The 21,366-nt window shown below is 45.1% G+C and overlaps 1 protein-coding gene across 1 annotated transcript; it reads right to left on the reverse strand.

Annotated features, from left to right (window-relative positions):
* Positions 1 to 316: 316 nt before the first annotated feature.
* On the reverse strand, positions 317 to 21,310 carry COPA (COPI coat complex subunit alpha). Its single transcript, XM_049806892.1, has 33 exons — positions 21,208 to 21,310; positions 20,889 to 21,002; positions 20,341 to 20,414; positions 19,952 to 20,032; positions 19,575 to 19,651; positions 19,017 to 19,126; positions 14,982 to 15,091; positions 14,285 to 14,384; positions 13,502 to 13,637; positions 12,980 to 13,062; positions 12,267 to 12,417; positions 11,773 to 11,839; positions 11,592 to 11,667; positions 9,449 to 9,531; positions 8,333 to 8,472; positions 7,319 to 7,404; positions 6,778 to 6,916; positions 6,267 to 6,429; positions 6,023 to 6,169; positions 5,546 to 5,735; positions 5,316 to 5,411; positions 4,850 to 4,938; positions 4,484 to 4,607; positions 4,101 to 4,190; positions 3,901 to 4,010; positions 3,622 to 3,699; positions 3,347 to 3,415; positions 2,981 to 3,117; positions 2,205 to 2,391; positions 2,010 to 2,120; positions 1,633 to 1,794; positions 1,338 to 1,532; positions 317 to 1,015 (listed from the first exon to the last, which is right to left on the reverse strand). Exons 1-33 carry the CDS (start codon positions 21,245 to 21,247, stop codon positions 956 to 958), a joined length of 3,675 nt encoding a protein of 1,224 aa, XP_049662849.1. The 5' UTR covers positions 21,248 to 21,310; the 3' UTR covers positions 317 to 955.
* Between the last annotated feature and the right edge of the window lie 56 nt (positions 21,311 to 21,366).

Below are 21,366 nucleotides of genomic sequence, written 5' to 3' on the forward strand. Positions count from 1 at the left end.
TAAGTACCATAGGGAAAGGTACAGTAATACTAAAGGGTACACAAGGTAAATGCAAAGACAGGACCATTACCAATAAGGATAATTTGAGCACTGGCAAGAACAATTACACATTAATAATTGGCGGAAGCAGCCTCTGCTGGCATGATAAATTATTTCAGGACTACAGCCTCCATTTTCTGGAAACTTCAAAACCCACCAAGTCTGGTAGCTTAAGAGCACAAAGCGGGGGGGGGGGGGGGGGGGGGCTGAAAAGTGGAAATTAAGTCTAATGTCTCTTCTATCTCAGCAAGACCAACTGAGCTACAGAACAGGAAGATCAAGATGGTCAATTTACTTTATTCATGAGAGAAGCTGATTATTTTGAGAAACATTGCTAGGACAACAAAACAAAAAGTCAACACTAGCACTTGGATGCTGAGCTGTTCTCCTGCCACTTCCAATGGGAGCAGAGCTGCCCCTGAGCAGGGACAGGCTCTGTGCTAGCCCCGGTTCCAGACAGTGCCACATTCCTGTGAGAGCCAGGCTTGGCTCTTCCTGCTGTCCAGGTTGCAGCAGGGTTTTTGAGCTCTTCTTTCAGGAGCCTAACACAAAAGGATACAAGAGGCAGTTGCTGCCTCTCAAGCAGTTTCTACAGAGCACGATGTGTGGTAACCAGGGCTCAGCAAGAGCCACCCTTTACCCTCTGGAAAAGATTTTTCTTGAGATGATGGTACATAGAAACTTCAACATCAGCTGAATCTGGAAACAGAAGCACAAGTTGCTACTACTTGGAAGCAGCCAAGAGTCTCACTACAGTATTCCTGGGTGGGGAAGAGCAGGTAAGACACAGCACAGGCATGGCTATGGTGAAGAGACTAGACTAAAGCTGGAATGATGGGAGGTGAAAGTTTCTGCACTGTGCTGTGAAACGAGACCATTTCCCTCTGATCTCACACCTCCCCAAGACAGGCATACCCTAGCGGAACTGGAGTGGGCTGATCCGCAGCCCGATGACATCTTTGCCAATCTCCGTCACCTGAGGAATAAAAGGGAGATGATTAATGCTTAAAAGCAACTCAACAGCCCAACCCCGTATGCAGCGTTCAGAGCCTAGACAGTTCTCAAGAACACATGCTGCTGATCACTGCAATGTTGGTCCCTGAAGGTAGCATTTAAACTACACAGTATTTCACAATTCCCAAACTGTTCCACCACACATGCCAAGCCCTCCAACATTCAACTTCACCCAAAACCTATGCCAAGTTAGGGGCAAGCATGGGGGAAGCTGCTGGAGGGGACTCTCAAGGGAAACATCACAGGTTAGGAGTGGGTGGTAACAGACATTGAGACTCCCTTACTGTAGTGACGCGGCAGATCTGCCCATGGAACTCAGGGCAGTAGCAGGCTCCGCTGAGTGGACACTTCTCCACGGGTTTGCCACGATAGATGGGTCGGTAAGAGGCAGCACAGATGTCAAAGGGGTTGTGCATGTCATAGTTGAGCTGGTAGGTGTCAGTGAGATTCTTCTCACATGCTGACAAGATCTTGCGAGTCTGCAAAAAGCAACCACATCGACCAGAGAGGCAGCTAGGAAGCAGTCCAAATAGGGTCTGCCACAGCAGATATTTCTACCCATGCACCTCACAGACATACCTGCTGGGCCACCTCAGGCTTTGGACCCAGCTCCAGCAGCCGACGGGCAAAAGCAGCAGCTGTCTTGAAGTTTTTGAGTTTGAAAAAGAGGTTGAGAGCAGTACGCAGCACCAAGATCATGTGGACAGGCTGCAGGTTGGAGTGGGTGAAATAGGCAGCCATCTGCATTAGGGAGAAGGAGGGAAAGTAGGGATACAATCACTACCAACTACGTAAATAACTGGATGCCCTGAAAATGCTGCAAGAAACCCCTCCCAAGTAATCACTGCCACATCTGCTTTAAAGGAGGAAATAGCCAAATTCGGGATTTCCAATGCCTTTTTAAACCTAAAGGCTACTTCCCCCTCGTGGTGAAGAAATCAACAGAGTTTCTGTACCTCACAGATTCGCTTCTGCTGTTCCAGGGTCTCTTTGGGCAGCTTCTTTCGCTCAATCTCCATTGAGAGTCCTACAATATACTCCCGGCAAATGGCTATCAGCTGCTGGGCCTTTCAGAGAGGGAGACAGAGTCAGGCATTTGGCCTCCTGCCCCACAGGCACACAGGCAACAGACCGAAGAGTATGCCTCTCACCTCAGCAATCTCCTGCTTGTTGTCCACCACCAGCAAGGGCACGCTGAGCAAGATGGAGCGGAACTTCTCCACGGCCTCCTCAAACTTGCCAGCCGTAGTGAGCTGGTAGCACAGCTGCAAGCGCTGGATCAGGTCATTGAGTTTCAGTCCAATGGCAGGGAGGGCATTCTTCAAGCCAGCTTCTTTCCTGGGGACACCAAAGAGGGGTTGGGCGTACAAATGGGACCACTGCAAAGGCCAGCAGGAACACACATATTGTCAGCTCGACTGCAACTTGTCAGAAATGTTTTGACCTAGGGCCACGCTGTTTTTCTTTGCCATTAGCTTAGCACAAAAGACGTATGTCCTTCCATAATTCTGCCACCCACAATGCCCAGCCCTCTCTGCATTAGCGCAGGCTGGGAAGTCTGGCTCATTTTTCTACAGTGGCTTCCAGGCACCACTGTAAAAACACACCTGTGGTTCTCTAGATGCCTCAGACAGGCTTTGTCAGAGGCAGAGCATTAGTGCTAGAAAACACAGCATCCCAACTGCCTCACCCTGGATTTAGTCTCTAAAAAACATGAAAGCAGTTCTTTAACATCTTTATATCAAACAGCAAGCAGCAGAAAAATCCCACTAAAGACAGAATGCTCCCTATTTATATCCAGCAAACAGGAAGGCTCCTCCCTTCACAACACAGGGGGGAGACATTTCTGGCTACAACTGTCAAGGAGTCTGGGAGGTATATGGCACAAGTTAAAAAGCACAGAAAAGGAGCTAACCCAATTGCTTACCAGTTGCGATGTGGGTATCCATACATGGTAGGGAGACATGGCAGGGCTTGGTACGTTGTACGGCCACGGGCATAGGTCTGCAGGAACAGCTGCTTGTAGGGTCCAAAGTTTGTTACTCCTACCTGGTCATGGAGGAGCTGAAATAGACACATTGGTCTGCTGAGTAAATCTTGTCCAGGGCTGTACAAAGGTCACACAGACATCACTCAGGCTCACAGCACCTCTTATTTTATACCCAGAGGAAAAAAAAAATGCACAGAATGATTCACAAAGAGACACAAAATGAAGCTTCAGACTGGATCAGAGACAAAAGTATATGGGGACAAGGGCACAATCTTTTCCCTAGAAACTCCAGGGGAAACTTACTCTCATTGCTGTCTCAAAGGAGCCTGCCAGAATGTGGTCAACAGGAAGCTGAGAATTGTTACACCACACCTACAAGAATGGAAGGGGAACATATACAAGAGAAATTGTGTATACACACAGATTTGTCTTATCTATCCTTATCATCCCTAATCCCCCTTAAGAAAGTTCCTATGCTGTGCTCACAGATGAGTGTTAACAAGAAGGACTGAACCCAAAAAAACAAGTGCCAAAGTACAAAGTTTCTGAGAAAGACAGTCAAAGACTTGTGCCACTACCTGAGCTGGGCTGGTGCCCTTGGTGGGTGGCACAAAGAATCCATCCTCTGCTGCTCCTGCTGGACCAGCAGGAACATCCTGGGGGAACACACAGAGCAGTGATTAGTGTGGAAGTTTCCAGCACCCAGATGAAATGAGAGCTGGCCACAGCTGTGGTGACCAAGTCACTGAAGAAGCCCGTAACACATTTCCCCCACCAAAACCACCACCACAAGCTGTCATTGCCTTCCCAAGTAACTACAACTGTGCTACTTAAGAAGCCTCCTGGAAGCCTCCTACCAGTTCAGGGGGAAGATCCAAATCTTCTTCAACTTCCCATCCACCTCCTTCTTCCTGGCCTTTACCTAAACCTTCCTCTCCAAAGCCTTCTCCAGCATCCACAAAGCCATCTGCACAGAGGGGGCAGGGGGGAAACAGTCAGAGCTCCTACACAGGCACACACTTACACTTCTGCAAGAAAAACTCTTGGATTCACCCACCTTCATCCAGCTGCAACTCTGCATCTTCTCCCCAGCCTTCGGTGCCAACAGTGTCAATATCGATATCAGCAGCTAAGGCACCCCCTTTGCCTACAAAAAGGGTAGGATCCTTCATTTACAAATCTCTGAGTGGGTCAGGTGTTAAGCAAAGAATTACAGTAGGCCAGCACCCTCCACTCCAATGTCAAGTCCCATCTTGTGCTAAAAGGCCAAAGATTTGAGAGATTTGCTAAAGACGGTGTAAATGCCAAGCTCAATTCCAGCCTCTGCTGGTAGCACACAACAAACCTGAGGTTAACAGCAACAGTTCAGGAACCACGGAGACAAACATCTCCATTTTGCATATCCCAGCTTAATGCAACTTTCCAAATACAAAGCAATACCTTTGCTAGCAATTGTTCCTTCGAAGAACCCCTTGGAGACAGTCAGCAATGGCCAGTTGGTATCCAGAGGCATGACAGGAGCAGGAGGCTGCAGCAGCTTTGCATTGTGATCAATGTCTGGAATCTGAGCAGAGAGGAGCAAAAAAAAAGTTAAAGGCCACATAAGGAAAATCCCATTCTTTGACCTATCCACCTCCAAGCAGCACAGACAGTCTCAAGCCTGATAAGTGGCAACTGGAAAGGAGAAGGTTCCTCCTTCCCAGAAAGAAGCTGCCTAGCCAGTCACACTAACACCAGATCCCACTGTCATCTTCTTCCCAAACTCCAGAGCTCTTGAAGTAGAAAGCATTAAGTCAGTTTGCTAACCGTTTCCTTTTCAGTATCAAATGTTTCCTTCAGACTTTCAGCTTCCTCATCCAGACCATGAGTTGCAGCAGTGAGATAGGCCAGGGACTCTGAAATGAGATACAGCTAACGTGAGTGCAGGTTCTTCATTGCCTAGAGAAAGAAAATTTCTCATACCTGCATGCATGGCCACACTGTCACAAAGGAAAGATTAGCAGCATACCAAAGTGTAGAATCACACCTTTGGGGGTGTTACTGGATTTAGGACTAGAATGTGTAGGCAACAACTGATCATTTGAATATGCTCTACAGTTGATTCAGGTTTCCTGGATGGTATTCTACCTCTTGGGTTACTTTCTGCTCATCTGATTCAGTTTCTCAGGTAAAGGATTACCATGATCTGTCTCCAGAGATTACTGTTCATCCCAACAACCTCCCCAGCTTCTCCCCAGACAACAGGGACACATGTTAGTCTGATATTACTCACTTTGCCCACAGTTCTTCAGGATCCTCACTCTCTCTGCCACATCTCCTAGATACAAGGCATTCTGATAGTGGCCACTCATATCTTTACGGATCTCAGCTAAACCAAAAGAAAAAAAAAGTCACAATAGCTTTGCTGTTCTTAGCCTCCACTGTGATGCCACTCACTCCCTCTGGGAATGACACTCAGATCCTCTTTATCTCATCCTTCTTTGCCACCATCCTGCCACTCACCTATCTTCATCATCTTCCGAAGCTTCTCCAGATTGCCAGTGATGAGATAGAGGAAGGAAAGCTTATCAAAGTTCTTGGTACGCTGGTAGCACATCTCCACAATCTGATGATTCCCCTGCAGCAACGCCACTTCTCCCAGTTTCTCCCAGCAATTCTTGTCATCCAGAGCTTTGGCTGCTTCCAGAGCAATCTAACAAGAGAACTGATGTGGTTACAAAGGCTTTGCAGAAAGCAACTTTATCTGCAGGCTTCTGTTGATAAGGCCCGTGATGGAAATCATGGGATTACAAGGATCACCGCACTAAATCATGCCCCTATCTGAAGGCCTGCACCTTAGTAAGGCTGCTGTCATCCTCAACTCTATCACTCTCGGCTAACACTTCTTCTTCCCAATACTTCTCCTTGCAGCAAAAAGTAAGGTTTGGAAGCGAAGCCCCAAAAGACATGCCTTTCTCACAGCACCACCTGCTGCCTCACCTCAATGTTGCCACACTCCAGTGCCAGGCTGAAACGGGTCTTCTCATCCTTGACAAAGTGCAAGGCCACCTCTGGGTAGCCCTTTTTCTGCAGGTAGGCAATGATGGACTGGCCCACAAGCTTAGCATTCCTCACCATGTGCAGCACCTGCAAAGAAAAGGCCCGGGCACTGAAGCTGTCAACAACTTCCTTTACCCTCAGGTATGTGTCAAGGAAGAGTGCAGGGTTTCTTACATCTCCTCACCTCATCATACTTTCTGTTGATCAATGCCAGCTTGAATTTGAATTCTGTGGGATCAATCGTGAGGACCCTGGGGCGGCACTCTCTGTCCAGGCAGTACACATTGTTCCCCTTCACACGGGTAACATAGATAGGCAGGTCCAGGGTGCGGATAATTCCATGATCCCTATGCCAACACAGCACACGCATAACATGCACACCAACATAACACGTGCATGACTACATTCCCTAACTCAAAGAAGTCTCAACACTCTGTATGTTATTTTAGCCTGCATTATAAAAGCAAGCCCCAGCCAGAGGAACAGTGCAGCCATCCAGCCCAGCGATAAAATACCAGTGCACAGGGTGAGCAACCAAACATGAGTATTTAGCTCTAGCTGTATTTGAGTACGTCCATGCTGTAACAGAAGTGCTGTTTCACAAGCACCAGCTTTGGAGTCTGCCAAAAAAACCCCATGGTAGTCTGGACAAGGCCTGCCAGTTCAAGGACTCAGTGCATGACTCCCAGACTCACCCGGTGGTGACAGCGTATTTGATGTGATTGCTGGTAGTATAGATGAAAACACCGCTTTCATCCCAGGCACCGCTCTTGACACGGATGTTTTCATGGATGTTACACAGTGACTCCAGCTTTCTGTTGCAGATCATGATGGCTGGAGGGGAAAGCCAAAAGAAATAAGGCTAGGGAACCCTCTACTGTTAAACACCTGCCTCTGAATTATGGCTTCTCTCTTCCATAGTCCCAGACAATAAGGATATGACGGCAACCACAACTAAATTGTCACTATCTGCCTTTGCTTTATGAAAGAGATTAGCTGGATCATTCTGAAGAGGACAAGAAGCCCTCCGTTTTACAAACTTACAGAAAGGTTTTGCTGAAGAGACAAAGTGGCAGGGCTCACACCGTGAATGTCTTCAGCTGCACCTTCACTGCTAGCCATGGCACTGAATGGTTTCTCTAGCAGGCCGTGCTAGCAGGGACACTGCTCCCAACCAAGGAAGGAGCTAGTGTGCTCTAGGATCCACGTGAAACACTGCACCCCACCACCACTTACCATGCTTAGCCAGCAGAGCTACATGGGACATGTCAGCTGACCAGATGACGTATTTCACCTTGGAGATCTTCACTGAGGCCAGAGTTCTGGGAAAGGACAGCACTGACATCAGAGAGTTGAACAATATCCCTCCAACAGCAAGCTCTATGATCAAGCTGTATGATAACTACCAGTGCTCAACACCCCGAACCTCGAACCTAATTTGCAGATGCTCTGAAGCCCCTTTTTGCCACTCTGGAGCTATAAAATCATGAGGCAGAACTGAGTGTCTCTGCAGTCCAGTACAGCAAAACAAACCTCTCCCCATACCTGTGCAAAAACAAATATATTTGTATGACAACTGACTTCAAAACCTGGATTTCTGAGGGGGTTTTAGGGATAGATTTAACCGAACACGGGAAATAAGGTATTTCCAAGCAGCATTTGCATTGTTTGATTTACTTGTAACTTTCCCAACAATTCTAGTAAGACAAAGGCATACAAATAAGGAAATGAGACAAGTTCTGGGACATACGCAATCAACATAGACCGTATCTATCTGCAGATAATCCAGAACCTTCTCAAGCCTACCAGGATGGCCAAAAGCACCAACTCCTTGCCTGTTTCTTTGTGGCTAGCAACACATACACCAGCACAAACATGCTGCTAAAAGAGCATTCTGAGCAGATATAAAACCTAAGGGACAAGACATCAGGCAAGCTTAGCTTGATTGAGTTTGGGTTTTTTGATTTCTCTCCACTTTTATAGCACCCAATTCTGTAGTCACAGGATTTACAAGGGTATGGCACACATCTCCCTATGATCAATGGCACGATGCCTGCAGCATAAATTGCACCTTGGCTATGTTTACACTCTTCTCTTCATAACAGTTGTTAGCCGTGGTTTGGATCAGTCTGACAGAGCCTGCAGCTGATGCTAAATTCTGGAGTGCATTAATAGCTATTACTTGTCCCCATAGGGCATACACCAGCAGGACTACAATATTAAAACTTCTCCCTGCAGACTGGATCTTACCGCTTCTGTTGCACGTCAAAGAGGGTGATGGAGTCTGCATCTCTCAGTAACAGGTTCCCTGTGCCAGCGTAGAAAATCTCATCACAGTTCGGCACCTGCACCTTCTTTGTGATCTCATTCTTCAGGTTTTTGATTAGGATCTGCCATTTGATAAGAGGAAATGTAACAGCACAGGACAGTTAGGTAGAGTCTACAAAGAAATTTAGGACTATTTTAACTCAGAAATTTTGTATAGCTGAATCTCAGTGACAAGAGGCCAAAATAAGAGCTGCAGCTTTTCTCAAAGCAGGATCAGACTTTATCCTGCTAGAAAACCCAACCTCAGGTTTGCCAGGGTGCAGACACAGTGTATCCTTCCTTTTCAGCCCCACTGCTGTCATTACTAGCTGGCTGATACAGTTTGCAAACCCCCTCTACAATGAGTATATGAACAAAGTAATATTAGGGAAAAGCGAGAGAGAACACAGTGTAGACAGAAAAAAGGAAATTATGAAGTTGAAAGGGGTGAACAGCAAGTGGAGGAGGAAAAGACAGGGAGAAGTAACAAAAAAGGCATGAAATAAATTTGAATTTACTAAGGCAAAAAACACCCTGAATTATTAAAAAAAAGAAAAAATACAATTCCTGCAAGGGGCAAATAGCAAGACTCTTCTTCCCTTTCACATCAAGTAAATTCAAGCAGAGAAAACTTTCCATGACTGTCTTTCCCCCTTCTTTCTCCAACTGCACTCCACAAGTGAGAACAAAGAGCTTTATTAAAAATCTAACCTGTATTTTTACCATTTCCCCATTACTTTCATGCTGTGAAAGTGACCTGGGTGGCTTCACAGTCCTGTTCTTGTCAGCTTTCATTCCTGAACTCACCTGCTCTAGCAGGCTTCCAGCAACTGAGCTAAGATGTACTGTCAAAGAAGTTAAATAATATTTCAAATACATTTTCACTGTATCATATTTCTTTATGTACGTCTGCAGCCCACTCTCTACTGACAATGCTTTGCCAGTCTACTTGGATCTCCAATAATTCTGTTAACCCAATCTCCCCGCTTTCCATCTGCATGCTTCCAAATGACAACATACCCTGTTAAGAAGATGACCCTATTAAGCTTGTCCCCTTACCGAATGCATGCGATCCAGGACTGCAAAGCGGTTACGAGCTACCCACACAGCTGTTAGCCCGGAGGAACGCTTCCCTTCAGGGGCTAGGGAGAGCAAAACGCAGGCAGTGAATAAAACCTCTGGCAGGCTCTTATGGCAACACATTAGTCAGTCTTGTTTGATCCCATCTTGGCTGTTGTAGCTGCTTCCTAGTAATTCATGTTTAACCTGAGGCTATTCAAAAGACTCATTTCCTCCCCTGATGTCCCTTCAGATCTCAGTGTGGCCAGCGCCAGCCCTTCTCTCCAGCCAAGGCACAAGACAAGTGGCTGTCTGTACCGCCAATGCCACTGCTTGGCGCTGAAGCAGGCCATCCTGGGCGACAGCACCGTCTGTCAAGCTAACGAGCAGAGCCTTGCTGGCCAAACAAACTGAGCAGCAAGGGTCCCGGCTTCAACGAAAGCCCCCCTCTCCCTCCCCCCTGCAAACTGATATAACGAGCTGGAGAAGAAAGGCTGCACTCTCCCCAGCACGCAGCTGTTCTCCCAGTTTTAAAATGCTAATACAAACACAGCACTCTGCATGTCAGACAGCACAGGAAGAACAGTACTGCAGGATGTGTATCAGATGTGGAGAAGGCTTTTTGCAGCAGTGGAAGGGAACAGAGTGAGAGAGCTGCTGCTGGTTTTGGTAAAATAAAATTTTCTTTAGCTCTCAGCCTCTTTTCTCACCAGTCCTGCTGCTCAACACAAGTGTTTTTGGAGACTCACATGCTAGACCAAGCACTACTTCACCAAGCATAGTGCCATTTGTGGCAGATCTACATCCTAACTAATGATGATTTAAATCTGACTGGCTTGCTCCTCAGCCCTCATTATAGTACCCAACACAAGAAAGACTTGTCCGAATTCAATTCCCAGCTCTGCCTGGGGTTTTCTGATGGCAAGTTCAACTGTTTTTCTGAACCTCCGCAATGCAACATTTTTACTGGCTTTAAGTCTTTAATGCCGACTGTAGATCAGGCAGAAAATGATTGAAATATACTACCCAGAAGACTGTTAAAGAGTGAAAAGAAAGCTTCCCTTGTAGGTCAGGTAAATAAGCTGAAGGACAGGAGGATGACAACTCCAAGGCATATGTTAAATACCTACATTATAGTCCTGGGAGATCATCATCAGGTTGCACACATAACAGCTTGTTGGAGAAGATACCTACCAACCAGCAGAATTTTATGCTATTCTTGAAAATGCACAAAAAGTGCATGGTTTTCATGAGGCCTAAACATTTCTTCCTCTGGAAGAAGAATATCCCCTTTCCTCATTTAAAGGGTTACAAGCTGGGTGTCCCCAGACAAGTCAGCATTGAACATCTCAATCAAAATAAATATTTGAAAAACATTCAGTAACATTTAATTTATGTAAAGTTACTATAAAGCTCCCTTTCTCTTTCTCTCTCCAAATACACCTGCTGACTGTACTCAGCAAAGAAATCCTCCCTTCATTAGACCCACAGAAATCAATAAATCGATGAACAAGTGAGCTGGATTCCAGTCTAACTCATTCATCACTCCCACTCATTTCAAAATCTTTACTGCCGTGATGACAGAGGCAGGAGGAACCAGCTGGAGTTTCAGATCCCAAATGGAATTCATAGTTAGGAGAAAGAATTATTTTATTTTCCTAAATCATATTCTGATTTGTGAATTGCACAAAACTGATCTGGAATTTGCCGAGAGGAAGAATGACTACTGGCACCCTGGCATTGTCATTTTTACAGCCACTTTTCAGAGTATAAAACCTCTTAGAACAAAACATATCTGGTTAAAATCCATCTCTGTCAACAAGCCAGGAAGGCTGCCTGCTGCGTTGAAAGGGAAAACAGAAAGTTCCTAATAACAAAATTATAAAATATATATTTGTAGCAGTAAAACTTTGAGATGAACATGAATTTTTCAAGTCAGTGTAGTGTGATATAGTGAGCAGGAAGCCTGCCAAATGATGTGTGCTGCAGGGGCATTGGGAAACACAGAGAAAGAGTCCAACAAGAGAGGCTTAGAGAAAAGAAGCTTTTTTATATATAACACACACAGTTGGAGAGCGGAGGAGGGGACAGCTACATAGTAATAAACATTCACAAGGACTAATGTGAAATAAGAAATGCCTACCATCCGGATTCTGGGAGTCCGCATCCTTCGGAATGGTGTATAGGTCATACGTACTGTTCTCTAAGTTACTGGCTCTCTGCAGAGAAGGGGAAAAACCCATTTTGAGATAGGGTTTCACAGAACCAACATTCACAGCCTCATGGAAAGTTCTTTAGCACGTTATGCAGCAAAACTGACTTACTGTGCAGAGAAGGACGGCATTCTCAGCTGGGTTGTATGACATGTTGAACACAGGGAACTTGGAACCACTGAAGAAAAGAAGAGTCATGAAGAAAAGAGAAAGTTAGAGTGGACCAAGATTGTTTCTACTAAAGTCATCTTCTGGTAAATGCTCTTCATTCTCTGAAATATACCAACTACCAGAAAAGCTCAGTTTTGATTAATTTCCTGAATCAAAACCATTTGGAAACACTGTAAGAGCATGAGTATTTCCTGAATGAAAGAGCTGCCCCTTCAGCTTGAGACTTAAAACTAATTAAAAAAAAACATATCTATGCACAGATAAAAATTGACCTAAAAAACTTTCTGTAGGCTTTGTAAGTTCATCTGACAGAAGAGTCAGCTAAAACTGAAGTATGTGAATACAACAATATGACCTATCTGTAAGCGAGAAACTAACAAGGGATTCAGGATACTGCCAACACCTCTTGTAAAACAATGAGCACCATCTCCTACCTTCGCAGCTGCATGACAGCAACATCTTTTGAACTGTTGAAATCAAGCTGGCGGAGGAAACGGTCCTTCACATAATACAGCATGTTCCCATGCACAGCATAAGCAGGCCTCTCACGCTCCAGTTTGAATACAATCATGCCACCATCATGGCCTGAGAAAAAGCGTGCGAGAATTCAAACAAGTGAATTAAATCCTGTGGGGTTTTTTTCTCATTATGAAGATGACAATACCAAGCCCTTCAAACCAAGAAAGAGCCAACAAAAATCATAACCAATGACTGGAGCCATGTCTGCTACACCTCAGCCTGAATTAAGTAATTCCTCCTAAGGGCCCCCACCTCTTTAGGTTTCTTAATAAATCTAAGATCTGACACTCTTCTAGAAACACTTTGCCTCGCCGTCACGCCTTTCTTTAAGTGTTAATAGTCCAGCATGGGTTCCCCTAGGATCTGTCCCATCCCTTCTTAGCCTTAGAACATTTAGCTAGTTAATGCAGAGCCTATCTTGTTCTAGCTTTGAACTACAGCTGATACAATGAGATTGTGCTCTAGTAAATAAGGATCTTTTCCCCACAATACGTTTAACAAAAGCATCTGCAAGTCAGTGTGTTCTGCAAAGTGTGCTAAGAAAAGCAAATCCTATATGGATTTCCTATATGGAAAACATTTTCTCTTCACAGCAACCTATCAGACACTGAGTAGGAGCTTTTTTTACCTGCAGCAAAGAGGTTGAGGTTGGGGTGAGCAGCCAATACCCAAAAGCGATCATGATCACGCCGAAAGGTCTGGACGCCCGTGCTAAATGTGCAATAAAAGGAATAAAGAATATAAACAAAATGGAAACCTTGGCGTAAACTTCAGTTCCCAAAACGAAGGTCCTAAGTTTTGCCATGCAGACCATCTCCAGCATTCAGCACAAGTCGTCCAGAGAGCATAAAAACACTGCATTCAAAGCCTTCTGTCAAATAATATATTCTCATTTAACATATTTTCAGCAGCAGTATCACTAGATAAGTCAGCACTCTTCCACTTGCTTTCAGACAATTAAAAGCCTTGCTCTTAACGTGTGTCTCAAAGGGACAGAGAATGTGAAAAACACGGCTTCTCATTCATGAATTATCAAACACTAGCACTGATGTTTTAAGAACTGCTAGTGTTCGGTTTCTCTAAGAGTAATATTTCATACATGTAAAAACTTTCATAATAAGATTGAGTCAGATGCTTGACAAGCACTAACCGTTTAGACATATCCCAGACACGGATACTCTTGTCTTCTGAATTGCTGAGTATTAGCTCCTGCCGTGGGTGAAAGACAGCGCACGAGACGTTGTTGTAATGCCCCCGGCAAGTGTCAACCTCCCAGGCCTTCGATTCTAACAAGAAGTGGAAAAGAATAAGGAAAATAACACTTAAGCAGGTTAAGCTCTGCCATAGCGGAAGCAGAGCAAGTGCTTTATTATAAAGCGAACTGCATCGGCCACTAGTTACTATACCATTCTCTGCAATTATCACCAATGCTGCTTGGGATTATTTACCACTCTATCATACAATTTTTTTTATTATTATTATTACATTTATCACCTCTCCCTAACCACTACCACAGCTCACCCAAGAGAGACAGATAAGCTAGATTACTAAAGAGGTGATAAGAATTGTATATAGTTTAGTTGGACTGAGCTGACAAAAGCACAACCAGTCTTGATGGAAGGCTTCTGGCTCTCGAATAATCTCCATGTCTTATATATTCAAAAAACTTCAGAGTCAAGTTTTTGTACTCCTACAAGCTTCTGCTCAGCAGAGCATGCAAACCAAAAGAAGCTAGAAGTGTTCAGTAGAGAACTGAGCTCAGCTCTTCTCAAATTGCAAAAGCCAACGCTGCTTGGGATTATTTATCACTCTATCATACAGACACATTTGCAAAGTGTAAATTACCTCCAGGTTCAGCCTACAGATATTCAAACATAAATTTCAACTCTTAACCCCCTTCTCCCTGTGGGCTCCCCCTGGAGAACCCTCTTACCATTCATCCGCCAGATCTTCACTTGCCGATCATCAGCTCCTGACACAATAAGTGGCATTGTAGGGTGGAAGGCAGCCCAGTTCACCCCACGATCGTGGCCCTACAGGCAAAAAGAAAACAGTCACTCAGAGCAATTTGGTGACTGAATGGAATGAGCAAAGAAAGGACAAAGCAACAAAGACTGCAGACAAGCTTGCCAAGACACAGCTTTCACTGTTTTTATACACCATGTTGCTCATACCAAATGCTTACAGATAGTAAGATTATAGATGCCCACAATAATAAGCTTTGTGGATACCGTTCTTCACCAGTAGAGCAAAGCTGACGCTCAGCAGCAGAGCAGCACTGCTTCCTAGCTTTAACAAGCCATTACAGAAGGCTGTCTCTACCATAATCTCCTCTGTTGCTTCCAGTAACACAAGGCAATAACATCTGCTATTTAACTGTGCTTTTGGCTGTACAGAGAAAACCATATCTGTTTGGTTACAGTGCAAACATCTCCAGATTTCAGATTTTAAACTCAGAAAAAGTAATGCTGTAACCTAAAGAGCATATAACTCTACAGAGCTGAGTCAGGTGTTTCAACTCTTTTTTTCCTCTGCTATTTTCCTGGGCTTTTAGAGGATCATTTGTGTTACAGAGATTTCGCTAAATAAAGCTGAAAAGGTTGTACTGCACACACACATTGACACTGTACCTCAAGAACATGCTTCACAACCGCATCCGTTGTCCCAAACAAATCCACCCCTGTTATTCCCCTGACATCCGATTCCACAGCTCCAGGGGACAGGTTCTTCTTCCTTAGGCCTTGTGGAACAAAGAGGAAGGAGAAGCAGGGGTGGAGGAAGCAAAGATCATATTATCACGACAATGTTTCTAATTTAGCAACAAGTTGAGCACTCTCCCTGTGCTGGGAACTTGAAAGAGGATGAGAAACATCCAGGACTCCCTTCCACTTCCTCCAAAAGCTCAAGCTCTGATTAGACACACCAAAAAGAAAGTTTGCAATGCAGCAAATTGTACAAAGGATCACCTCAGCTCACTGGGACACAGACAGCAGCACCTCAGCAAAGGAGGACCAACGCATTCCGATTTTTCTCCCTCTCACCCCTTTGCTCATCTAAGCTTGCAATTTTCAGGACACTTTCACCCATGCCACTTTGATGACCTCTTGGTTATGGATTTGAACAATCTGCCTGGACACAAAATATTTTCTGGAGCTAAAACTGTATGAAATAAAGACTGTTCCCAATTCTGAAGAAAACTAAGTCATCCAAGTTAAAACAGACCTGTATCTGCTGTCCTTCATTAAAACCCAACAGAACACAATAGGGAAACTGAGAATTGAGAAAAGCTTCTCTTCCAACAGTGCACAGGGAAAAGACTGTACATGTAACACTCTAAAACAAAACTTAGAAAATGTACTTTTCCATTTAAGTACTTGGCCCAAGGATGCTACCATGTCATTTATCAAGGATAAGAAAAAATTGTCTAGGATAAAAGGAGAATTGCACTGGTGTGGATGCCAAGAGAGAGGGAAATGTAAGAAGAAAACAAACAATACTGAAGACAAAAAATTATTATTTTCTTGTTGCAATTCTGCTTCCTAAACTCCTCATGGATTAACAGCTCAACATCTCAACAGCCTCTCTGGCAAAGTTAGTCTAATGAAACCAACATGTTAAGCAGTGTCTCACAGCAAATCACAGATGCTTAGCGCACTGAGTGAGGTGCACATACAGATGGCCCAGGTAACGGTGAAAGACTTGAATGGCTGAGTAGATACTTCTACAAAGCTGACACAAAGTACCCCAGAAAGGAGGAATAAAACATCCATAATCCAAAAAAGATGAGTGAAGAAACACCAGACTTTTGGAAGGGAAAACACTTGAGCCTTTGACAAGCCAGTGAAACAGGGCTGGGACACAAGTGGAAAATTTCTGGCATAACTGCACAAATTGAGAGGAAAAGCAGGACACTCGCAGAACACACCAGCCTCCTGTGTTGCTCTGGGAGGGAGCAGGGACAGAAAAGGGACTTGTGGCAGAAAGGCAGATATTAGGCATTCTGAGGTCAACTGTTAAAAAAAAAAATCTGAAAAGGAGACTCAGCTCAACATGCACACAAGGACTCAGGAGAACAGGTATTAAAATAACCAGAGTGAAGGGGCAACATGCTAACTGTGAATGTCAAGTTGCAAGTTAGGAGAGAAAGAAAGCAGACAGTGCTTTGCAAATTCTTTTGGTCTATTCTCTTATTCAATGGAAACTAAAGAGGGCTCTCGGGTACAGACTCTTTCATTGCTGGGCTCAGATTCTTTCCTGTCCCTGTAATCCATTCACATTCAGTGGGTAATCAGAGAAGTGCAGTGGAAGCTGAAGTTGTACCACAGGTCTTGCCAGCCATCACCATATATCCACTGAGGATGCTCAGAGAGAGGCAGTCTAGGTCTACAGATGCTATCTGGGGGGCTCTCAGCTCAGGTCCTCCCAGTCCCAGGGCTTCTCAACATTGCCAGCCCAAACCTTCAGGTGATCCTCACTTAAGCTGGTCATCCAGATCAACTAAACAGAGCCCTGACAGAATAAGGGAGTTTCCTGCCAAGCATCAGACGTCAATATTTGCCAACCACGAGTAAGGTTAAACAGGAGTTGGTGTGTGATGTTAGAGCACACACAAAAGCAGTCTGATCAGGGTAAGACCACTAAGACCCTCCTTGGGGGTTAATACTTACAAAGAGACAGAGAAAAACAGAAGATTATTTTGTAGTTTCTGCAGGTTAATATCAGCATCATGAGCAAGGACTTCATTCCACAGCATAGGTAAATAACACAACACAAACGTTCATGCATTTTAATATACCTAAACAAGTTTATTCTGATTGCATTCACACAGTCTCTCTCAAGAGTTTAGCAGGAAATAGACCCTTTAATCTTGAGCATACTTGTTTTGCATTGAAGATCCTTTTGCAGCAGGTTTCAAACCAAGGACCACTATCTGTATAGGAATTCAAAACAACAAGGCCATCTTCGCATTCTGGTGCCCAGTCCAGGTCATGGTCCTCATCCCTCACACTCTCTGCTGAGGCTGACAGTTTTGGGAGGAGGATTTTGCAATGTGACCTTTAAACTCACTTAACTAAGGGCATCAATGAACCAGTGCTCATAATCCCAAAACCTGCTGAAAAAAATCCCCACTGATGTCAGCAGAAGCTGCAAGTTAATAGCAGCACTTAGAAATGGAGTTAAAGCTCAACACCAAATGACGCTCTCTATGACTAGGATTATGTGCAGCACAGACATCAGACAAAATGGGGGAATAACCGTTCCCAGGAGAATGCTAGGGCCAGAACAGAATCCTGCTAAGGACATAAGTCATTTGGGGGAAAAACTGGGGAGCGGAATTGTATTTTGACCGCTTCTCGACTCTCTGTAGGTTTTTCCACACACTAGTATTCTCACAGTGTCATGTCTGACTGGAGTGACAGCTGAGTCAATAATTCACCATGTCTCTAAAACCCCTCATCACATATCAGCTGAGGAAAAAAAGGTCTGTACTATCTCCAAACCAATTTCGCAGCTGGAACTCTGCTGAGAGAGAGTGTTTGTGGGAGAATGCAGCAGCAAAGCTTAGTGGCAGAATAGCTGTTAAACTCCCCATGCTGGCAGTACAGACAGGGGGACAGGTTTTAAATAACCAGGATGTCCTGTCCCCAGCCCCCACTGTTGACACAGCTGGCCATGTCTGAGCGTGTACTACAAACAACGCAGTGTGCCCAACCAAAACTGCAATGGCGAGAGCAGCAGGTCACATGAAGCCTGTCTCTAGAATAGTTTATGCAGTAACACCACCAGTATTGCCCCCGCCAGCCTCCCGACCCATCCCTTATCTCCATCTAATATTTTCTCCATTTCTAGCTTTTCATTTAGGGACTATATTTCATTCCATTAAGTCACCTTGTGGCCTAGGTGACTAGGCCTTTCTATAACTAAGAAACAGCTAAGATATCAGCAAAGTACTTTGGAGTTTTGACTTGCAACTCCTGCCCTGATCTTTAGGCCACGCTTCATTTTATGAAATGGACATGCAGACTGAAAAAGCTGAAAGAATCCCTAATACTATTAACTTCCTGTCACCACCCACAACTAGGCTACCAAAAAAAAAATCCAAACCCCAAAAACCCAAAACCCAACAGAGGCCTTTTTAGCCTTCTCTCAGAATGAATGACATATTGCTGTCTCCAAGAGTTTTTCAAGGGGATATAGGTGGTCCAGAAATTTCTAAAATCCTCCTACAAGTCTGTCACATCTGGAAAGCTGGTCAGTTGACAACACTATTTCCCTTCTGACAGCAATACTTGTTGCCTATATTGGCTATAAAAACAGACTGGGAGAGTAGGTTGCAGAATCTCCATCTTTAGAGGGTTTTTTGGCTGCACAAAGCTACAGCTCACCTCATCTACTGTCGCAGAAGACTTGCTTCAAGCAGAAGGGTGAACTAGATGATGCCCAGAGCTCCCTCCCAGCCAATATCTTATGACTTCATGGCAGCTGAGGGGAATAGGTCCCCATCAACAGAGAAATCTTAATTTTCTCCTGAGGCTTCTGCAGTCAACAGGCTCTCTTCCTGCTCTCAAATCCGAACCCCTCTTTCCTGCCTCAGTTGGCTTTCAGCAATTGCAGTTTTGAAGTGGGCTTTGCCACTGGGTACCCCCTCGATCTGGGCAGCTCACCAGAAATATCCCAAACGCGCACAGTCTGATCCAAACTGGCTGACACTACCAGGTCCTCAGAGGGGTGAAACTGGGCACACATCACATAGTGGTTGTGTCCTGTCAGCACACTACAACAGAAAGGACAGAAAATACCATATGAACATAAGATATATTAATACACATTCCAGTCTGCACCAACAGCAGTAAGCTCAGTCTCGGGTAGGATGATGAGGAATACAGGATTGCTAAATAAACGCTACTCTTCACGAGTTAGCATGACTGAACACTGAGCACATCTGTTTTTATATTCAAGGGTCAAATTCTGATGTCAATAACTTCAAAAGCTCAGCACTGACATGTATGATTTTAACCTCAAAAATCTTTCAACCAAACACGTGAATTTACGAATACAAGTCCAGTGGCATCAGAATAAACAAGCAAAAGACAAGACTGACGGAAATATCCAAAACTGATGTCAGTTCTATTCCTTCAACTAAGCACAGCTTCTGCTTGAAAACAACAGACAGCTCGTCCCCAAACCATGCAGTTATTTTTTAAAGCAACCATTGATTTTACCAAACACAAGTTCTGGACTGCCAGTTCCAAACCCGAATGGTCTGGTCATCAGAAGCACTCAAGATCCAAGGATATTCCTAAAAAGACAAAGTATTCTGTATATGAAGTAATACACACCCCAGACATTCCCTCCCTACATGGTATTTTCCAACTGTCCCCAGGTATGACCCTTTTTAAATCTTATTTAAGATCTTGGAGACAGAATTTATGCCTCTTACACCTCAACAGAAGACTACCATATCTGGAGCGCCCTTATACCAGCAAGACCAGCACAACTTCTTTAGCAAAGGTTCCCGACCAGGGGAACAAAAGAGATTCCCTTTCACACACAAAGGAAGCAGACACCCGTCACTGGGGAAAGGACAAGAGGCGCTTACGTGGTGGAAGAAGGTAGTGCGAATGTAATCCAAGTGCCCAAGCAGAGTGAAGAGACAACGGCGCAATTTGTAATTCCAGACCTGCACAACACAGAAGTAGAACAATGACGGTAGGTGCCACCTGCTAGATTTTTTTGCGTGCATTCTCTGTTTCAGTTCACTGACAAGCCTCTCTCTTCCATTTTAAAATGTGTTTCTAATGCAAGCTACAACGAGACTTCAACTCACTGCAGTTAACTCTAAGATCCCGGAAACAGGAGAATCACAATTGCCAAACCCTGTTTCCCTCCCACACACACTCTTTCTCATCTTTTAACAGGTTTCTTTGCACATTCCCTTTCCTGAGTGATGCCTTTTAGAGAACAAGAGCTAAACGGGTAAAATTTTACCTTTATTTTGTAATCATCACCTCCAGAAACAAACAGAGGCTGCTGTTTGTGGAAATCAATACCTCGAACGGGTCCTACAAATAGGAAGAGCAGGTTGGACACAGCAAGATGGCTGACAGCTGAAGCAGTCCCTTGTGCCAATTAAAGACTACAACTTGCATTCCTCCTCGCTCCTGTTGCTATTGATAAATTAAGAGCCTCAAAGCAACAATAAAGACTCATGTAACAGTCTGACATCTCATCCCCAAACCCATTCCTTTCCATCAAGATGCCTGCAGCAACCCACCACAAAACATCCAGGCCCTTCAGACACGTATTTACAGGTTCATTTTCATACCAAGAATAAAACTACTACCCCACTTTATGCATGTGCAAGCAATGTTCAGAGCCAGCAAACTGGCCACAAAAAAACACAGGCTAAAACTGAGAGGCTCTGAAGCCAAACAAGCAAAGGCCTCAGTAACACTTCAGCAGAGCTGCCCTTCCTCCTCTCGCACCCCGGTTTTTCTCCACACGCAGGTGTCAACACCTCCCCCCAGCACACTGACCGTCGTGCTCATCGAATTTGTCGATAAGGGTGCACATCCGATAATCCCACAGCTGGATAACGCCATTGTGCAGGCTGGTGAGGATCCACGGCCGCTTGGGGTGAAAACTAAGCCCTGCCAAGGTACAGAGATGTGACAGCGAAGCCTCCGCGCACTTGGGAGCCCAAAGGCCCGGAGCAGCCCCGGTGGAGCCGTTCGCCCCGTCGCCCGCCCCACCCCGCTCCGCTCAGGGACTCCAGGGGCGGGTGGGAGCTCCCGGCACGGCCTCCCCAGGTCCCCAGGGGCTCCCAGAACGGCGCGAGCCCGATCCCGCTATTACCTTTCACCCGGGCCGACTTAGTCTCGAACTTGGTCAGCATCGCCCTCCACCCCGGCCCACGGCACCGCCACCTCCCCAGCCCTCCACGTCGGCGCCCCGGAAGTGCCCCAGCTAACTTCCGCTTCCGCCACCTCCCCCACCATAGAGTGTCAGTCCTCC

The sequence above is a fragment of the Accipiter gentilis genome, chromosome 7, assembly GCF_929443795.1.
Source record: "Accipiter gentilis chromosome 7, bAccGen1.1, whole genome shotgun sequence".
NCBI lineage: Eukaryota > Metazoa > Chordata > Aves > Accipitriformes > Accipitridae > Astur > Astur gentilis.

Bases quoted from the DNA above. Each gene is read 5' to 3' on its own strand.
- COPA (XM_049806892.1), bottom strand. From the start codon at position 21,247: ATGCTGACCAAGTTCGAGACTAAGTCGGCCCGGGTGAAAG. The intron at 11,840-12,266 runs GTAGGAGATGGT...TCTTTTCTTCAG, and splicing joins GCTGTCATGCAGCTGCGAAG to TGGTTCCAAGTTCCCTGTGT. The intron at 3,416-3,621 runs GTAGTGGCACAA...CCATTCTTGTAG, and splicing joins AGGGCACCAGCCCAGCTCAG to GTGTGGTGTAACAATTCTCA.